The 21,943-nt window shown below is 38.4% G+C and overlaps 1 protein-coding gene and 2 long non-coding RNA genes across 5 annotated transcripts in view; 2 read left to right on the top strand and 1 right to left on the bottom strand.

Annotated features, from left to right (window-relative positions):
* Positions 1-21,943, top strand: part of LOC139149761 (uncharacterized) — an 85,712-nt gene that overhangs the window by 16,376 nt on the left and 47,393 nt on the right. The window lies entirely within an intron of this gene.
* On the bottom strand, positions 8,857-14,061 carry LOC139149754 (uncharacterized). 3 transcript variants are annotated; one of them, XM_070721714.1, is made up of 2 exons: positions 11,513-14,061; positions 8,857-11,132 (listed from the first exon to the last, which is right to left on the bottom strand). In XM_070721714.1, the coding sequence occupies exon 2, from the start codon at positions 11,107-11,109 to the stop codon at positions 9,154-9,156; it is 1,956 nt and encodes a 651-aa protein (XP_070577815.1). In that variant the 5' UTR covers positions 11,110-11,132; positions 11,513-14,061; the 3' UTR covers positions 8,857-9,153. The 3 variants fall into 3 exon arrangements, with proteins under 3 accessions (XP_070577815.1, XP_070577816.1, XP_070577817.1); XM_070721715.1 differs by lacking the exon at positions 11,513-14,061 and having other exon boundaries at positions 8,857-9,289; positions 9,568-11,339; XM_070721716.1 differs by lacking the exon at positions 11,513-14,061 and having other exon boundaries at positions 8,857-10,619; positions 10,898-11,339.
* LOC139149760 (uncharacterized) lies at positions 17,933-21,932 on the top strand. Its single transcript, XR_011556138.1, has 3 exons — positions 17,933-18,072; positions 18,942-19,188; positions 19,576-21,932. It is a non-coding gene; the product is annotated as an uncharacterized lncRNA (long non-coding RNA).

Genomic DNA, 21,943 nt, shown 5'->3' with positions numbered 1-21,943 from the left:
AGAAAGATTCTTAAAGGTTCAGTTCTTGTTTTGACCCAATGAGTAACATGTAACAGAAATTCTCTCTGCTTGATATTTAATTTCCTGAGTAACTTTAAGTATTCAGTATCTGACATGCAGCTTTTCAGCAAATCATCACTAACCCTTGATGGAACTCCAATATCTTGTCCAATATCATAATTTTGTTGCTGTACTGTTCGTATCGGATTGAAAAATTCAAAAGAACTACTTTCAGTTCGTCCTATTAGTTCATCATCACATTCATGCTGAACATTATTAGGTGCAATATGTTGCATAGCATTTTCAATGTCATCAGCTAATGTATCTGATTCCGCTCTCTCAATGGCAATTTCAAGATCTTTACACTTAAAATCATATTTCTGTCTGGCAATTTGGATATGTTGTTTTTTCTTGTCATAGTGTGCAGAATAATTATCATATCTGCCATGATCTAATAAGTCTTCAGTCTCATTACGCCATGGTAAGAATAACAGTAATTGCTCTCTGCAGTAGTTTTCTCTGTCTACCTTTTCACTGTATCGAACATAGCGGATAACTCTGGGATTTTGTCTTGATTTGATCTTGATTCCATTAGGAAATGTAATATCTATACTATGTGAAATTTCTTTATCATCACTGTCTACAATAACTGCATTATCTGTACCAATGTCATCATCATCATGATTGTCTGCATATGGTGGTGGCTTTGTGAAGTCAAATGAAGCTGGGTAGGTAATGTTCAATTCTGATACATAATCTGCCAAACACCAATGTTCAAGTTGCTTTGGTCTCATAGCATATCTGACAATTCTGTTTGAAGAATATATATCTTTGGAATTTTCTGGTAATTCTTCAAGTTGTTGTGTACTTTTTAGTAGACGTGCTCTGTCTTCAGGCGGTGATGTATTGATGAATATCACTTCTCGTGTTTTCTTAATCAAAGGGAGTTGCAATGCCAAGTAAACAGCTTCTTGAGCACATATTTCTGTAGCATTCAAGAATTGATTGCCGATAAACCGAACTTGTCGTCTAATATCATCATTCCCTTTCCTTGCTTCTTTGCAGGCATTGTACAGCAATGTGCTCATCCCTTTTGCACTTTTACTAATATAGTTTGTGATGTATACTGCGCAAGCATAGGGATCAACAGCAAACTGGATGTCATGATTGGCTTTCCATGCAGTAAGCAATGATTTCATGTAAGGATTGATTCGTATTACTGACAGTTTCCTTTTCAGTTATCCGCTATGTTTTTGGTCCTTTGATAGAAGTCTGGATAGCTTTGATGTAGTCTTCCTCAGTACAGTTTAGATTTTGCAAGAATTGTTCAAAAGATATATCACATCCATCTTTCATTTTATCTAGCTGTTCTTTTATTTTCTTATACAAATTCTCATAGTCATCACGTTCAGGTTCTTCATATGGCAATAATAGTGTTGTCTTTGACATTGGTGGTATGGGAAATCCAAATCTACATAATGCTTGTCCTTTCTTTCTACATGATCTGGAATGCTTATGTTTTTGCATATTTAACAAATCAGTCTGTTCCTCAGGCAGATCATCTGAACATGAGATATATGTGTCAACATAGTTTTCAATTTCTTCATTGTCTGCAGTATCATATAGTGGAGAATCTTTTACCCAAACTAACATATGAATGTGTGGAGAACATCTGTGCTGAAATTCCACTCTATATACATAGTCTTTCAGTTCACCAATTGGACAATGTGGACTCTTTAGCACCATTTCAATGACCTGCTGTACTCTGTCATTAAAATATCTTGCACAAGTGACAGGATCTGAACTTACAAGTCTTGTAACATCACGCCAGCTCAATTTGTTGTCAACCAAATCATCAGTGTAGTCTTTCTTGTCAATCAGTTTACCTAACATTACTAGTAGATCATGCCATTTTGAATCAGCAGCACTTAGAGACATAAACCATGTCGGTAAGCCAAGCTGTCTGATCATTGCCATAATGTCTTTCCTACATTGTTCCAAATAGGGAGGCGAATTTCTAATTGTTCGGAAAATGCGGTACCCTTCATCAAGTTTTGTGATATTGTTTTGTGTATTTTCATTCAGCATTTCACCAGCAGTGTACTCTTTTCCTTTGCTTTGCACCCTTTTCATGACAAGTGTGCCTTTGTCTGCAACTTGTTTGATTTGCAACTTCTTAGCTTTGAAAAATAAATTTGGCACATTGGAAGCAACTCTGCGATCTTCAGCCCGTAGTTCCCATTTGCAAATTTCACTGTAGTGTAATTTTATTGTGGCATCCTGTTCATCACATTTTCGTCTTTCACCACAAAATACTGTTGGAAATGATAAAACTTCAGCATCTTTATCTTGAAATAAGCTTAATGGAGATTGACTTTCACCTGGAGCAAATGTCAAACTTTGAAATCTATCAATGTTTTCATCATCTAACATTGTGTCAAGATTGCCAGGTACATTTTCATTTTGGTCAACTTCACTAAATGTATCACTATTGTCACTGTCATCACCGTTACAGTCAATGTTATTGTTTTCTTCAGATTCATGCCTCTGACTTTCAGTTACACTTGCTAGCCAACCCTCATCAATATTTATATTTGCGTTTTTATACAAAGATTTTGTCATCAGATAATGTAAAGCACAAAGAACAGCCACTGGCCTAACATTTTGTTGCAGTACACATGTCTTGTATGTTCGTTTTCTTTTCAACTTAATTGGAATGGTTGCTGCACTGTCATGTAATCTTGGCAAAGACTTCACTGTTGGAGCAATGTCAACAGGAACATTGACAACTGATCCGTGGAGCTGATATTGACTGCCTCGTGGTAGTTCATAAAGCGTCATGAATGGAATTCTCAGTGAAATTAATCGTTCTTCAAGAGGATGTAAATTCAATTCTGGTGGTTTGTCTAGAAACCCTAGTCCATTGATATGACATAATCTTGGAATCTTGTTGTGTCTTAAAGACTGTAGGCATGTGTTACACAACCATTCTTTGCCATTTACAGACAGTCTTGCAGTAAAACATTTGTGTTTCAGTTCATCACTTATGCAGAATAATTTATTTGCAGTTACTTCAGAAACACTATGTTCGAACCATGTTTGGTGACAGCATGTGCACACATAAATGGGTCCCAGTGCTATCTTCTTATGAAATATTTGTATACATTTTTCTAAATGAGTTCCAAACTTTTGTCTGCTTGACACTGACTGTTCAGATTCTGTTTGGCTCCTTGTCTCACAATCTTGTCTAGAAAAATCATGTATCATTGCTTGATTTTGTAATCTTTTGCTAGCTCTTGAATGTGATTTTTTTACTCTTTCTTTTTCTTTGTATGCAGAGTGACTACGTTTTTGGCGAGTCAGTTCAAGTTCATGATGTCTATAATGTGGATTTAATCTGGCCTTACGCTTTAAAGCTGTATCCATTTTCCTTTGTACATTTCTGGCATCTGGATTTTGTCGCATCTTTTGTTTTAATTCAAGTTCAGATTTTCTGAATGCAGGATTCTGTCGCATCCTTTGCTTCAGTTTAGTCTCTCTGTGTCTTTCTGCACTTCTCATTTCTACATTTTGTCTCATTTTTTGTTTTAATTCAAGTTCAGATTTTCTGAATGCTGGATTTTGTCTCATCTTTTGTTTTAAATCCAGTTCAGATTTTCTGAATGCTGGATTCTGTCGCATCCTTTGCTTCAGTTTAGTCTCTCTGTGTCTTTCTGCACTTCTCATTTCTACATTTTGTCTCATTTTTTGTTTTAATTCAAGTTCGGATTTTCTGAATGCTGCATTTTGTCTCATTTTTTGTTTTAATTCAAGTTCAGATTTTCTGAATGCTGCATCTTGTCTCATTTTTTGTTTTAATTCAAGTTCAGATTGTCTGAATGCTGGATTTTGTCTCATTTTTTGTTTTGATTCTAGTTCAGATTTTCTGAATGCTGGGTTTTGTCTCAATTTTTGTTTTATGTTTGCCTCAGACTCTTTGAATGTTGGATCAAGTCGTTTCTTTTGCTTCTTAACAAGTTGTTTTTGCTTTTTACTATCACGGTATGAAGGATTCTCTCGCTGTTTTCGTTTATATTCCTTGAGATATATCCGTCTCTTGTCAACAGGTTTCATTAACACCATTCTTTTGTCAAATTTCACAGCATGTGGCATCTTGACATTTGTATTGTATTCAGACTTTCTATGCTCCTTTGTTACAGAATTTTCATGCAACTGTTGACACTTGGACTGATACTCAAAATAACTTGTCATCAGTTGATTATCAGATGCAGAACCTTTTGTATTTACAGACTCCAAGGTCTTAAGATATCTGATATCTTAAGACCTTGGAGTTCAAATGGTGAATATTTTGTGAATTCCCAACTAATAAACAACATATTCATAAATCTTAAGAGCTCTGTTAGAGTATCAAAGTAATGAATCATACAGCGTCCATTAGGGTGATGCATACCATCAGGTCCATGGCTATGTGAATCAAACACTGCAAATTTGTTATCCAAAGTTCTATACAATGCCAAACAGTAACTTCCAACAATTAGCAAATTAGTTGCATACTTTTGAAATGCCTTGCAAGTAGCTTCACTAAATGTATAATAAATATCACTACTGGGATCTGAGATTTCATTCAGCATACCTGTATAACAATCAACTTTTTGAATAGTGTATTCGTGTTGATCAATAAGCACACAGTTGGGCAGTTCATCTATCATTAGCATCTCATGATGAGAGTCTTTATTGCGCCTTAACTCTGATGTAACAGACTTATACAAACTATCACCTTTCTGTAGAATATAATCTAAATCACTGGACATCTTTACATTACCATGTCTTGATAAACACAAACTAATTAGAGCATTACAAGTACATTGTCTTCCTCGAGAGCTAGCACCAAAAACATCGCTTCCTTGATGTGTATTTCCAAAGATCAGCTGTATATGTGGTTCATATCTACAAATATCATTTATAGCTGTAGGTGAAGTGGTTTCTGGATCAGTACAACTACCTTGTACAGATACTAGTTGATTTGCTATGACATCACAGTTAGAACTGTCTGTAACTGAATTTACCTTGTGCATTTCTGAATGTTCGGAGGGATTTCTTAGCAATTGCGTAGCTTTGTATTCGTAACACTCCTTTTTATTAGGGAGAGGATACTCCACAAACTCCTTTTTATTAGGGAGAGGATACTCCACAAAGCCTTTTTTTGGAGTGAGGGCGAGCTCACTGCTGCTGCTGACCTGGAAACAAAATAAAGAGGATACACAATAAACTAATGGCACACTTTAATTGTTACTGTATAATGCTATACTTTCACTTACTAATTTCTATATTGTTTGCTAGATGAACTTTTCTGCACAAAGAAAACCCAAGTGAAAATAAGATATATTCATAACTAATGAGGTGCAGGATGTCAGGTCAAAAGGTCCTCAATCCTACTAAATATAAAGGGGGTAGAGCACTTGTGGTTACTAATTATAAATTTATAAACATATATGCACATTGAAGTCAGAGGTCATCAACGCTACATGACACTGTGTTAACAAACCTTTGCCCAATATTATTCCTGTGTACCAACAATCATCTAGCACTATTAGCTAGCCAAGAATTAGATATCTGCATAATTAATGAGGTACAGGATGTAGCAACATATGATCTTCCCTCATACTGAATATGAAGGGTGAAGCAGTTGTGGTCACTGATTTATAGGCATACATGCACATTTGGGGTGAAAGTTCATTAAGGTCACATGATATCTAAAAAATGTGCTGACATTGTGATCAATGTGTACAAAAAATCAAATTTCAAGCTCTATGGTTAGCCCTGAATTACATATGCACATAATCAAGGAGATACATGCTATGGCATGTTAAGGTCCTTCATCCTTCAAAAACATGAGAGTTGTCGCACTTGGAGTTACTGATTTACAGGTACATATGTGTGTTTGAGATCAAAGATCATCAAGGTCATGTGACACTGTCAGAAAAAAAAAATTGCTTCCATAGTTAACCCTATATACCAAAATACATACCTTTAGCTCTATTGACAAGCCCAGAATTAGATATGTGCATAATTAATAAGGTACAGATGGCTAGTCACATGACATTTCACCCAAAAAGTTTAATCCTATACTATTCCATATCGAACAAAACAAGACCTCAGGCTGTAGCTCAATTGGGTAGCCTAGAATTAAATATGTGCATAATTTCTGCGGTACAGGTAACTGTGAGGGTCAAAAAAGTGACTGTAACAGAATTTAGACTGCTTAGGTTTTATGCAGACAAGGTCGATTTTAAAATTTACCTAAGAAATGGGTGTCAGTTCATGAGACCCATTGTTATGGGCATGTGATCACAAAATTACTTGCAAGTAGTTTTACCCATATGCCAAATTGGAAGTCTCTACATGCAAAAGTGTTTACATGACAATGGCATAGAGAGGATGGCCGAAAAATAATAATTATAATAAAATAACAAGAGTATTTCGGATTACGAGGCTTCAGATTCATTGTCTCGAAGCCCTAAATAGTTGCACCTTATCAAGCTTTAAAAAGACAAACAAACAGTTCCAACAAATTGCACAGCACCAACCAGTATGAACACTAAACAATTTTGAGAAATCAAAAGGTACCTGTTTTTGACAGCAGATTTCTTCCAATACTTCTTTCTAGGCATGATCTGTAAATAAAATCAAAACAAGAATATCTTTTCCCAGTTTGTACAAGCATGGAGGTACTACCTCCATGGTACAAGTAAACCCTAAGCTAAACAAACCCTGCTTTGTGCTGAGTCAAAAACATTTATTTTGATAGTTGTTGAGCAAGAAGCCAAACTGCTGTAAATTTTATGGAATTTTCATAGTGATTTTTTATCTCCCTGACTGAAACTGTAAGCTGTGTTCTAAATACACAGACCCTTTCACTGTAGAATCCGTGGTTCACAGCACGGCTACTCTAACCCAAAGGTTAGGAAACTGGCCACTTCCGGATCCCTGGTTTTAGTCCTTATCTCGATAAACAATTTGGACAAAAGAAGTTCATACGTCGGACTAATGGTATCCATGTCGGCACGCATAATTTTAATGGAACGGTATATTAGAGTCGGTCAGTAACTTGGATGTAAACAACCTGACCTGGAAGGCGAAAACATGACGGTCGCCGTCACAACACGACATTAAAAGTGTCTGAAATCTCAAGAAAAACAGCGCGAAACGTCAAATGAAATAGCCGTTTCTGGTTGCACGACGCAAGTCCCGTAAAACGACTTTTCCAGGGCCTGCGTTAGACCGCCGTAGTTTGGATTCGGGTATACGGCGATGCCGAAATGACTGAAGTATTTCTTACTCATATGCATTCCACTGAGTTAAACGAGAAAAAACATCTCGATCGGAGTGTCTATTGACAGGCGCCTGTCAATAGACAGAATCAGGCTATTGACAGGCGCCTGTCAATAGACAAAAGTTGGCTATTGACACGCGGGACTTTTTTCGCCATATTTCACCACATTTTAGCGAAAGAAACTGTTCTTCTTCCATGTAAATGAAGAAGACATTGTTCTGCCATGTAGTAATTACAAAATAAGTTCTAATACGTCGGAAAATCAGCATTTTGCAATGCTAGCGAAAGCCGTCACGCACGGTACGTCGTACGCGTTCGGCGTACGCGTTCACCGTGTCACTCTAGCATAACCACGGCCCTGCATACGCGTATTTTTGCCGATTGGTGATACTTATTGTGTACAATGGCACTCTTTAGTGATGATGAAGTCCGTTTTTGCAGTGTAAAAGTCGGAAAATCTGAGTAGTTCACGTCAGAAAACTGTCATGACAGACATCGCGATTTCCGATGGCCGCGACATTGACAGCTTGATCGCTTTCAACATAGCTCCGCATGCCATGCCTGCATTGAGAAACGACTATTACGATGGTGACAACATTCTATATCGTCGTCACATAATCCAAAATAGCAAGCAAAACATACCCGAAGCGTAACTTCACGACCTAGAACGGCGCGAAGCAAGACCCAGAGAGAAAGATACAAGGAGTCTCAATGTACGGGGGGAGCCGACATTGTAACCTTTGACCCCCCAGTTCGGGTCAGCACTGCTGTGCTGCCTCTGTGGCATAGCAAAGCTAATGGCCTTGGGTACGACAAAACTGTACCCGGAAATTAAAACATTTTGGTCACAATTTTTTCTCGTTTCGAACATCGTAGTAAATATTGCTATCACTTTTAACATCATGCCTTTTCTTCTCAATGTGCAAAAAAGTTCTTCAATATGGATCAATACTTGGAAAACAAGTTTGCTAGGGAAGCAATTAGTCGCCTTGCCCCAACAAAATTGATGTCTTTACCTAATAAATGTTTTGTTTACTTTGTAACATTATTCTCAGAACTATTCTTAAAAGATGATACCATTCAGGAGAAATTCCTGATTCACCAATTGCAATAGCATTACCTCTCATCATCTTTTCCTTTGCAATTAAAAGGAACATTCATTTATTTAGGGTCAGCCAGCAGAATCATTAAAAATGAAAGAGGGGTGTCATTTTTATCAAACAGCACATTTGAGGTGTTACTAATTTTTAAAAAACTTAATCCTCCCTTAGGTCAATATTTTTGACCTCCATTACTATTCTGGAATTTCAATTTTGATTTGAGATACCCATGCATAAACTCTAAACAATTGGAAAAATAACCACTAGTTTTTCTTCTATGTTGAATGGAAAGTGAACTCGTTGCCTTTTTCTACACTGAAAAATATTCTCTGAGTTACATTTAGTACGCTTTTTCAAAGTAGGCGATGCATGGAGATGAAGTTCTCCTGTCATAAGTACAATTAAAAGCAATGGACAAAAATATAGTTTAAATGGAAAAATTCATTTTATTTGCATGCAAAAAATTGAGATTTAACAAGTGAAATATATTTAAATATTTTAGTATTTACAAATATAGACATATATATATATATATATGTTTTGTATTTACAATCCAAATAAATATAATTTATGTACAATAAAAAATTTATATATTTATATATTTTTTTATTTACAATTCAAAGTAAAAGCCTTATCTGACATAGATATATTTCTGTCTGTAAATAATAATACTGACATTTTTCCAACAGATAAAATCAAGAATTAAAGTAAGAATGCTGTTCATGAATTGCACACTCTGCAGCTCCACTTTGCATCTTCATGTCGGAAAACATCTTCAGGGATGTCTGCACAGTCTCCATGATACCATTCATTGCATCCATCACATTGCGCCATTCTCTGTTTCCCTTCGGGTTGTCTGCAAACACAATAAACATCATATTGAATTACCTTAGGTTTCTTTTGTCTGTTTGTGGATCTACATTTTGGAAATGGATCCAAATGCTTCTTTTCGAAACAATCACATAGGTGCTTCCTCATCTGTTTCTGATCAAACAGTGAAAGTGGTTCTGCAAAACAAAGAGAGACTGCAAACGCAATTGCAAATAGGCCACAATCTTTACCACCCTCTTGTTGCTGGACTGGGATGTGGTTAACCCTGACAGACTTGCCTTGAACCTGTACGATTGAACAAACCTGACGTAAAACTGATTCAGGTATGGTGTGGTTTAAACTGTCATAGTAATTGACAGTATCAGTCTCACAGCCTATGGTTGATACAGTTACCCAGTGACCAGGACTGTACAGGATCTGAACCATCTCTCCTGGTACCTGTTGAAAGAATGACACATTTTGTGCAAATAGAGTTGACTGGAAGCCAGCTATTTTGGGAAACTGTTTCGCCAGCAACTTCTGTGCTGCATGAATAACAGCATCATCAAGCTGATCTCCGTTTGAAATTGTTTCCAAATTGTCAGTACTCAATGAAAAGTCTTCAATCATCTTGTTGGACTCACCTTTGTCAGATTCTTCTTTCCTTTCTCTTCTGTACTCACCTTTATCATCAGGCTTTTCTTTCGGTTTTCCTTTTTTGTTTTTTGATACCAAACTTGTATTGCATTTGCGTTTCTTAGCACCACTCGCCTGACCTGAAAAACTCCAAAATGGTTTTGTGGAGCCCTTTGGGCGGCCACGACGATGTTTCACTGGTGCAATAAATAACTTATCTCTTATTTGTTTCATTGGAGAAATGCTAGCATTCATGGTGGTACTGTTAATGTCGTCATTGATGTTGACTTCAGGGAGCCTTTCACTAACATCACCAGATTTGTCAACATCACTAATATCACCAGATTCTACAATTGGATTCGGTGGAGGAGAATTCATTTGAGACACATCATCATCCCTTTCACAAGTGCTTGAATTATTTTCTGAACTACTATCCACCTGATTAACCAGATCAGCTGCTTTACTACTTCTGCTGCCATCTACCTCTATGTGCACTAACTTATTTGCTTGCCAAGCATACATTAAAAACTTCAAATCTCTAAGTTTTTCAAAAAATTCCTTTTGACCACAAGTAGCTAAAAATGATGTCAGATCTTTAGTTATTTCACTTGCCACATTGTACTTTTGCCGTTCCGTTAATGGACCTGTCGGTTGACTCTCTGTCTTGACCACAACTGATGATGCTGCTGCTGGAACGTCTGAATCTGCAAAGTTCTTCTTCCATCGCATTGGAACCAGATCTGAAACAAATAAGTCAATGTTATTCTTCTTTCTACATGCAAATATATGATGACATGGGAGTTGATACATGCAATGAAAAGAGCAAGAGCACTTCAACATGTCACTAACTTTGTACACCTTTTCTCCTACTTGAACATTTGCCATGGCCTTTTCTCCTTCCATATAGCTATTGACATCATACGAACCGTTATGTAATTTCTCAAACTGCTTCATTATCAAATCTACAGCAGGTGCAGTACAAATCCTAGAAACAACAGACTGAATATCACAATCCCACCTTGTATCAATCCTGGTTTTCATCATATTGAAAGATAAATACTTTACATTCTGTGCGGTGTGGCTGCAAAAATTGATAAGTCTATCAACAGAATCACTCAGATGACACGACCGTCCCAGATATGCTTTCAGCTTCTGATTATGTGACTCCACCCTGTTGTTTGTGTTGTTTCCTAGAGTTGGCAGAGACTTTCTATAACAGTGAGCCCACATTTCCCGGCAGCTGTCCCAGTTATCTGTGAAGTAAGAAGAAAATGATTTTGGGCTTAACTTTAACAATTCTGTTAATCGTTCACGGTAAATTTCTTCAGAATAGGAATATACTAGAGATGAAATTGCTTTCATTATATCTGATTTCAAATTCTTTCTAATATCCAAGTCACTAACTTTCTTTTTGAGGTATTTTAGAACATGGAATGTGCACAACATTATATGCGCATTTTGCATGGCATTTGCATGGAACGCTTCACAGCAGATATTTCTGTGAAATCTTTGTCAAGAAAAACAATTTTTACTTTATTTAGGTCATTCTTTGCACCGACATGGTCAAATAATTTGTGGATGGTATCCTTCTTCTCATTTTTTACAAATGCATATCCAACAGCTCTACCCTTACCTTCTCCATCTTCAATCAGAAATGCGTTTTGCCTCCAGATCTTCGCCTTTGTAACAACCACATGCGGTCAAAGGTCATTTCGTTATAACGAGGCCGTTATAGTCGGGAAGCCCTAGTTCAAGACTGCGGCCCGTAAGGGTATCCGGGGTTGAAAGTTTCGAGCAGGTGACTGAACTGACACATGTGAATGCCTTTCCACAGTGTGCCTTGCAACTTTTACCGAAAACCATAAACATAGCACTGATTAAAATTCCTATACCGCAGCGCAGCGACTCATGTTTATGAAAATTTGTGTTCTAATCACAGTGTAAAGCTGCCTTTGTACTGTCATACGCCGATGTGTTATTGAGCAGCTAGGTCGGCGAATTACAAAAAGAAAGATCAAAATGTTGTCAACCGCAATCGAGAGCGAAAATTATGTTTGTCAGTAGGGCCGATCAACACCGCCGGCTGTCTATTGACAGGCACCTGTCAATAGGGTTCCCAGACACTTCGCACCAAAACCACTTCGCACCATACCATCTCGTCCCATACCATTTCGCACCAAAACCACTTCGCACCAAAAACAACCTCGTACCAAAACCACTTCGCCCCAAAAGTCATGTCCCCAAACCACTTTGCCCGAAACTTATCGCTAACTGCTAAAGCTGAAAATAACCACCTTTCTGTCATCCTGGGACTGAAATCTTGAAAGTGTACGCATTTCGCGAAATTGACATCGTGCAATTCCGCGCAAGGCACCTGAGTTGTAGCATTTGCGTGTTTCTATTTTCTTATTCTATCGTTTATGGTTTCATGCAACAATAAATGGTTCGTGATAGCCAAAATGTCCTAAAACACATTAATGCTTCCAAGTTGCAGGTAAAAACAACCTTGTGATACGTCGTAACATCGTTGTTTCAGGACGAGTTGACGGTACTATACTTTGGGCGAAGTGGTTTTAGTACGATGTGGTACTTGGGGCGAAGTGGGGTTGGGCGAAGTAGTACTTGGGACGAGGTGGTTTTGGTACGAAATGGTTTTGGGACGAAGTTGTGTGGGCGAACTGGTTTTGGTGCGAAGTGTCTGGACCCCGTCAATAGCCATTAGCCTATAGTTTCGCTAAAATCTGTAAAAATAGACGAACGAGTGCCGCGTGTTGTACAATACGCAAAAATGCGGCGACTTTGTCCATATTTCAGTAAAAAAGGCTTTGTAAAGCATTGCAACAAGCATGGGGCAGTTTCTTTCGATAAAATGTGGTGAATTTTGGCGAAAAACGTCCCGCGTGTCAATAGCCATTTTTTGTCTATTGACAGGCGCCTGTCAATAGCCGGATTCTGTCTACTGACAGGCGGTGATGAAACATCGTATACGGTAAAGTCTGCTGCGCCTTTTCCATAATTTCATGCATAAAGAAGGCTAAGTAAAACATTCTGAGAAGCATGGTCCAGTTTATTACTTTAAAAACCATTAAAAATTGACGAACGGGTCCCGCGTGTCAATAGCCAGATTTTGACTATTGACAGGCGCATTGTAAGGCAACATCGTGAAAGATTAACTTGTGCAATACGCAAAAATGCGGCGACTTGGTCCATATTTCAGTGAAAAAAGGCTTTGCAAAGCATTCCAACAAGCATGGGGCAGTTTCTTTCGTTAAAGTGAGTTGAATTTTGGCGAAAAACGTCCCGCGTGTCAATAGCCAATTTTTGTCTATTGACAGGCGCCTGTCAATAGCCGGATTCTGTCTACTGACAGGCGGTGATGAAACATCGTATACGGTAAAGTGTATGGTGCCTTGTCCATAATTTCATTCATAAGAAGGTTATATGAAACATTTTGAGAAGCATTGGGCACTTAGTTTCGCTAAAAACCGGTAAAAATTGACGAATGAGTCCCGCGTGTCAATAGCCAGATTTTGACTATTGACAGGCGCGGTGCACGTGTGGTGTGGTAACATCGGACATGCCGGGTTTACGTGTGTACGTACGTTAAATTGCGGCCTAAAGTTGAAGTCTACGGCGCCTTTCCATAATTTCATGCATAAAGAAGGCTAAGTAAAACATTCTGAGAAGCATGGTCCAGTTTATTACTTTAAAAACCATTAAAAATTGACGAACGAGTTCCGCGTGTCAATAGCCAGATTTTGACTATTGACAGGCGCGTGTGTTAAGGCAACATCGTGCAAGGTTAACTTGTGCAATACGCAGAAATGCGGCGACTTTGTCAATATTTCAGTGAAAAAAGGCTTTGCAAAGCATTCCAACAAGCATGGGGCAGTTTCTTTCGTTAAAATGTGGTGAATTTTTGGCGAAAAACGTCCCGCGTGTCAATAGCCATTTTTTGTCTATTGACAGGCGCCTGTCAATAGCCACGGCCAACATCGATATCACTATTAACCACAGGCTCTAGAGTCAATGCAGGCGAACCGCTAGCCGCCACTGATACAATAAAAATCAAAAGGTGTGTAACAGCGGCAGCCATGCACGGAGCCCGAGTAAATTTCAACAGACGGTTTCGCCCTCTTTTATCTCAAATACAACTTGCTTATTGGGTCGATCGATGCTCCAGTTCATCAACTTCATGAAAAATCACACAATATCCAAAATCTCTCTGTTAAGTCCATGAAAAAGCTGTGTTTTCGGAGCAGTGTCAGCTAGGAAACGCTGTTATCATACATGACCCACATTGACTGGGGTCAATGGTCATGACCCACAGGGGAAGCTTGTGATTGGATGACGGTTTTACGAACGTAATTTCAAAATATCGGTTAACTTTCACTTGTCCGCCCCACAAGCTTCGCTATGGCAGCGTATTCATACTGGTAAGTAAGATTTACAGTTTTCCTCATTAATGTTTTCACTTCTTATCTTACTTTGAATGAAATTTTCTTTAACATTCCTGACTTGTTGCCATACCTAACAGGGGGTTTGCACCTAGTGCAAGTGGGAGTGGAAGCATATATTGTACAGGCTACTGCTATAGTATTTTGTTTTCGTTTTGATCATGTGTAGTACAATGTGAAACAAGCGAAATTCGTGCAAGCTCTAAGAAACATTATTTTCTCTACGCGAGGACTACTTTAGTTCGTCGTACCCTCGAATTAAACTTGCCGATTCTCTATTAGATAAAATTATTTACATGGTTTACAGAAATCTTTGTGACGGCGTCAGATATAATGTGGAATACTACATTTCGTTCGTATCAGGAACTCATAGCAAGAACTTCTTGTACTGTTGCAAATACGAAGTATTCTTAGGTCAAACAAAAAATATTGTGCTGTTCCGATAACCCGACGTACTCTATTTTTTATCTGCCGACCCTAATTTTTTTTGGAGCTACGTAAACAAGGAACTAAAAAGAAAACAAAGAAAATCCGTAAAATCACACGTTCGATACTTGGATTTGATTTTTGCTTGAAAGAGGGTGTCTTATGTTTTTCCTTTATATACCTATATGGTACATTGTGATCTGGAAATGTTATGGCCAGTGTTTGAGCGCCCTGAACCCTGAACAATGCATATTTAAAAATAAAAATATTTTGTAAAAAGAAAAAAAAATCCTGCCGACGTACCTACCTTATTTATGAAAACCATGTTATCTGAACAGAACAGCACAATTATTTTCTTTTTTTGGCCTCAAAGATAATTGCCAATTTACAGTGATACTCTACGAGGTTGCTTGTCAAAATTCGCGGAAATCATTAGAAAATCTATAAAAAAAATACTATTAGTAATTATGAACACGTGTAAAAGTGTCATTCGACGTTACAAACTACTGCTCCACACGCACGCAACGTCTGGTTATCACATGACAACAGCGTGCGGAATTCACGCTAATAACCGATGGTCGGAGACCAGCAGTTTCCATGCCGGACGTACCAGTAACTCTTGAAATATGTCCTGCTGTTCCTAAAGACGGGCAGTAGCTTTTCCTATTGTACAGAAGTTTACCAGAATGTTTTGCTAAGCTAAATACCTGACAAAATTATTCAAAGATACGGTACTGCATCAAAGCGAAAGACGTTACATGTGTTAGGGTGGAGATCTCGTCGTGATCATTAAAGAATAATTAGCGTATCGATCGAGTTGCATGTGTCGAGGTAAACTGGATTTCGATGACACTTCAACATTATATGATATCGGATATTTGCAGCTACTGGGCAACACAATATCGAAATTAGAATTGTTTGGTCAGATCATAGACCCTTGACTAAAACTAAGGTCAGATTTATAAGATGGTGAAACCTCCATATATATTGGATATTACCCACCTTTTAGACAAGTCTAGTATCGTATAATTAAAGTCGGACTATCGAAGTCGGGCCTGGCTAGACCGCTGGGCCAAATCTGTAAGGTTTTGATCTCCCAGATATACATCGATTATTTACCCCGATTTGACAAGTATAGTATCGAAGTTGATGCCGCAATGATGAAGTCGGGCTTGGCAAGATCTGTGAGGTGGCAGTGCAAATCTCCAACATATATATCGGACGTTTGTCCCGAAATCGCCGATAAACATCGGTGATTTTAAATAGACCACACGTGCCCGAGACACGAGATGAGTCATTCTGGTGACGATATTGGGGTCCCAATCGCCGATAAATATCGAGTAAACATCTTTGATTTCACAGTCATTCCAGAATTGCCTAGCTATAAAGAGTCCTAAAATCGCCGATATGTATCAGCCTGGGGTAAAATATAGGCAATTTCTCAAACCCGTCGTGCAGCGACAAGAGGCAAGTCATTCTTGTATTGTCTAGTATCGATTTTAGACCAGATATATAGATCGTTACGATGACGGATACATGTCGGACGTCAAACGTCGATAGTAAAAAGTAAATGTCCGATATTTAAACATTGTGCATGGTACCGTCTTCATTGACCTTGATGGCCATTTGCCTCAAGTTGGTCACTGTAAAGATTACGCTTACATTTTAAATTTGTGATTTGTCTTTTAACGTGGGTTTGGACATTTCAGTATTATTTCTCTTTATCAGTTGACCTAATTTTTTGTATTCCCTTCATTGACTTTAATGATGAGTCCCTCAAAAGGGAGAAGTCAGAATCGTGAGTCAAGTGTTGTATTGACTCCATTTGTGTGTGATCCGGCGTTTGTGCTGCCAAAACTTACCCATCCCTGATCGGAGTTCTGGATGCTTAGCATTTCTGTGTTGGGACGTGTTTCAAGCCCACGCTTGTGCTCTTTTTCTCAATGTTAGAAATATTTGTTGTGAAAGGCTATTTTAGGAAATGAAAACGTTTATGTGTAGTGCTTAACCTTTTACTGATTTCATGTTTTTCAACACTGAGATCAGTTGCCCCAACTTTCGGTTTTGATAGTCATCTTCATTTGAAGAATTAAAAAAGAATAAAAGAATTAAAAGGCATAAAAAAACAGTTGATGTTAGGATTTTAAAGTGGTGTCTTTATTTATTTTTCAATCCCATCATATTCTTGGCCCCTAGACTGAGCGCAGGTATATATCTCCACTATATTTGGATTTGACCTGATGATCGGACCAGTTGATTTCCTTCAGGGCCAGTGATTTTTTAAAGTTACTGGCCCGCTGGGCCAGTAGAGATTTTGCATGAGTTTCGCACACTGCATGACAAAGACGTTACGGATACTGATCGAACGTAATTACGTGTAACTAAATCTCTCGAGTTTAGCACCCCTGAAACGGATGACGTATCCCTTAAAAGTAACAACCAATCAGAACATTTCGTGATAGGTCAATGTGGGTCATGTATGATAACAGCGTTTCCTAGCTGACACTGCTCCGAAAACACAGCTTTTTCATGGACTTAACAGAGAGATTTTGGATATTGGTGTGATTTTTCATGAAGTTGATGAACTGGAGCATCGATCGACCCAATAAGCAAGTTGTATTTGAGATAAAAGAGGGCGAAACCGTCTGTTGAAATTTACTCGGGCTCCGTGCATGGCTGCCGCTGTTACACACCTTTTGATTTTATTGTATCAGTGGCGGCTAGCGGTTCGCCTGCATTGACTCTAGAGCCTGTGCTATTAACAATGCACACAAATCTTCCCAACATCCGCTACCAACTTCCGCATGTACATACACTTTAAACAACGGCCTACACCCACATGCATGTGCAATCACATGTGACGAGACTGAGGACGCAGCACCTTCGGACACAAATTCGTACCAGCGGATCATACGGTATGATGCATCTTTGAACACAAATCTGTACGACTGCAGCAATAACAGACGTAATCGATAACATCAAATGACGAAAACTAAATTCAACACAACGAAAATCCGTTTAAAATTTAACTTACCACAGATTCGCTGAGCAGTCCGTAGCTTAGTCTCGGTTACCCAGACTCCTCTGCGCTACCGGCGAGAAGAGAGTCTGGGGAAATGCTATGGCACGGTTTGTAACACAAAATGGCCGCTGACAGAATTACGGACAGACGCTGATTGGCTTATCCGTCAGTATGACCCTGGGTCACTGCAACTCGACTGAAAACATGGAGACGACAATCGATGGAGACCGATTGAACGCTGTAATTGAAGCGTCTTTGACCTCGCACGATATATCATACACGTTAAAGGTGGGAATTTCTCGTTCTATTTGGTCTAGTTAATCACCACATAGTTTAATTTCTCAAAATGCTAGCTCGTTTGCCAATGCCATACTTTATCCTTTCCTTGCCACACAAATGAATAGTTGTACCAGTTTTCTCGAGGGTCTCTGGTGTACAGACAGACCATGGATGTAAGGTCTATTTTTTACATCCATGTACAGACTCAGACAGGCATTGGAATTCAGTAACTGAATCAGTTGCTTAGATTACATATCTCGATTACCTGTACCGTAGCTGCAATGATTGCAGGAGGAGTCGCTCGTCTGGACTTTGTACGCGACCCCAAGGTCGCGTACAAAGTCAATCCAGACGAACAACCCCGCCCCCTACAATCATTGCAGCTACCAGGTCGCGTACAAAGTCAATCCAGACGAGCAACCTCCGCTACGATCATTGAAGCTACCCATACCCATACATATTATCGAGCGGAGAAAACAGTGCCAATCACATTGTTTTTGACACTGACTGTTCACAGTTATTTTAAAAATAAAGCTTTAGCTGCAAAAATTGTATGATCATTTTTCATAAGTAGATATGTGCACAACCCCATGTACAAAAAAAAAATACTTCAATTATTGCTGCTATATTGTTGTTGTTGTTGTTGTTGTTTTGTGTGTGTGTGTGTGTGTGTGTGTGTGTGTAAGCATATACACTGGAGCAAAGGGTAAAGGGTCTATGGTGTAAGTAGGAGAGCCAAAAAAACAAAGTGACAATACTTGAAGCCTCAAGAATCCTGTCTACATTGATGACTTTTTTATCAATCTTGTGCTTTCATAACTAAACATAGAGCCTACTAAAACCTTGTTGGTATTTTTTTATAAATATATTTCCATCAGGATAAACAAGTGGAGTGCTTAAAGGATCTAGTGAATGGCAGTGAAGTCATGGCAGTATTGCTGACTGGCTATTGAAAAACTATCTTCTATGCTTTGTTACTGAACATACTAAATGAATATCACAACAATCCTCGGATGAACCACAAGGTTGTTTTAGATCTCAACACTGGTGTCCCTTATGGCTGACCAGGTGCAGTGTCTCAACATACAGTACAGCTGAGTGAACAAGAACAAGGCTCTATTACAGGTTTGTTTATATGCTCATGTATAATTCCATTGTTTGATTTGTAAAATGTATGGTAATGTCAAATAAATCATATCACCTAATTTTGAGAATGCTGCAACTATCTATCCAGTAATCTATTATCAAGACTTGTGGGACCATATGTTATGTAAAACCTACTACCTTGATGTATTTAATAGAAAATGAACTGCATTACTTTTATGAAATATTATATCGTAATAAGTGTTTTCATGCATCCCATATGGGTGTAAGCTGGCAGAAAACATTTCAATTTGAAAATTGATATGAAATATTACTAATCCTGCTGAGATAGAGATGACCACACACAGCTTTTATGATCTCCCACTCTTAAAAATGTTGACATGTCTATTTTTATTTTTACTTGTACAGGGGTAAAATACTATGCTCGCATCGGCGAACTACAGAGTCTTCTTCCAAGAGCTAACATGGTAGCACTCACTGTAACAGCAACTCTAGATCTGAAATAAAGAAAATGTTATGCATGGAAAAATGTGAGCTGGTGAGATGTGATCTTGACCGCCACAATATATTCTACCAAACAGTACAGGCTCCAACATCAATTGCTGACACATTCATTCTCTTGGCTTTTTGAATTTCTGAGATGCATGAAGACGCTAACTAAGAAACACATAATTTACTGCAGAAAAATCAATTCTTGTGCTTATTTGTACAAGTATTTTATCATTGAATTAAATGATGAATCATGGATTGGGTCACCAACATTTCAGAATGCACTGTTTACCATTTACCACCACTCCACACCATTGAAACATGATTGGTTGAAAATCATTCAGCAAGACTGAATCTAAGTTGAGAGTAATCATAGCTACAGTTGCATTCAGTATGGGAGTGGATGCCCTGATGTCTACATGTCCATTCATTGGGGAGCCTCTAGATCCTTTGAAGGCTTTGTACAGGAATCAGACATTTGCTATGGACAATGTGACTGTAGGGAATGCCCTATACGTTCTGGTTTGATCGCAGAGAGACTTAACAATGAGGAACTGTCTGCAGCTGCTAAGGATGCCAGACAACATGAGCACCTGATTAGTAGTATTACTGACGAACAACAACGGATCATCAAACAAGAATTGACCACATATAGAGATTAAATGTCTCAGGCTTTGATTTCATCAATAGTAATGACTAGGTTGACAGATGCTGTCATTTCTGATATTGTAGACAATATTCCCTACATTCATTGTAAGGACAATACACTCACAGAGTTTGTGTTTGATTCATGCATTGCCTCAGTGGTGTGGAAAATCATTAGTGAAAAATTAGAGTGAAACTATTAGGATTTACATACAACTTAACATACTTGCATTCAGAAAAGTCATGGTTTTCAATATGTCTAGGCTGAACAAGATCAGGAATGCTGGACTTAGAGGGCTGTAGAGCAAAAGGATTGGTGTTAGGCTAGCTGCATGAGAAAACGAGAGCCACAGATCCATGTCCCATGTGTAAGTACCTACTCTAAGCAAACAGAATTCCATTTGTGCCTCTGCATGTTTTTTCTCCGGCTATGGTCTCATTTTCTTGGCTTACTTACTGTTCGGACCATATTTAGTACCTACCCTAAAAAGTGTCTTTACTGTAAGTAGATCCAACAGGCGCAGAGAAGAGTAAATCAAAAATTTACTGGTTGATGTCCAATTATCCATTCACACATTGCCATCTTGGCTTGCCCGGTGATGATTAATGGACATCGACAGACAGCAACAGAACTTTGATTTACTTTGCAGTGCTCCAGTTGGATGTACTAACAGCAAGACTGTTTTGTCAGGGTAGGTACTAAATTTGGTCTGAATGTGAAAAAGCCAAGAAAATAAGACCAGAGCGGGAGAAAAGCATGCAGAGACGCACATGGAATTCCGTTCGCTTAGAATATGTACTTTCGCATAGGTAGGATCTATAGCGCTTGTTTTTTTCCGGTACAACCCACGAGAGCTATGACTGCTGCTATCTTTAGGCCAGGGGAAAAAAATTCTTGTTCATCAGATTTTTTGCGCCAAGCTTCAGAAGCGGCTAGCAATTTTTTTGTCCAAACCAGCAAAATCTACCACTAATTTCACCGGTAATGATAACCTGGTCAAGATTTTGCAACACTCTTCAATAACAGAGTGAATTGCGTGCAGGAGTGCAGCAGAATAAACATGAATTAAATACAAATGGTGGATACAAGCAATAGTTGTGCAGATCCACTAGGGGGCAGGCTTCAAAAGCCCACCTAGTAAACAAATTTTCAAAATTTCAAAAACATAAAATTCCAAATCCGCAAAAGTAGAAGTGGCGATTGGGATGAACAATTTTTTTTCCCCTGGCCTTACTGTGTAGTTATATTCAAAACAAATTTCAATTTTGCTTGGTCTTCCTAGTGTATTGTGATCTCCCCACTGTATAGTGATCTCAGAGTCCAATATTTATCCAAATACTATTACACACTGCCTACAGTGCAAACTTTTCTTTACTGTTACTAGACCAGAATGAGACAGTCATTCAAAATTAAACCAAGTCTATATGTCATGCTTTCGAAAGGTCAAACTCTGCATTTGAATGAGTATCATGAGAACTACTCGGTGTTTTGTTACAGGCAGTATTATTTATTTATTCATTTTGTGATTGATGATTTTGCTCCCTCCATACCTGAACTTCATAATGTGACATGTACACTTTTGGGCTGGTGGCCTCCAATATTGTAATAAAAGTTATTGATTTACACAAAACTCAGAAGATG

The sequence above is a fragment of the Ptychodera flava genome, chromosome 14 (genome assembly GCF_041260155.1).
Source record: "Ptychodera flava strain L36383 chromosome 14, AS_Pfla_20210202, whole genome shotgun sequence".
Lineage (NCBI taxonomy): Eukaryota > Metazoa > Hemichordata > Enteropneusta > Ptychoderidae > Ptychodera > Ptychodera flava.
This window is presented reverse-complemented; position numbering and strand designations above follow the sequence as displayed.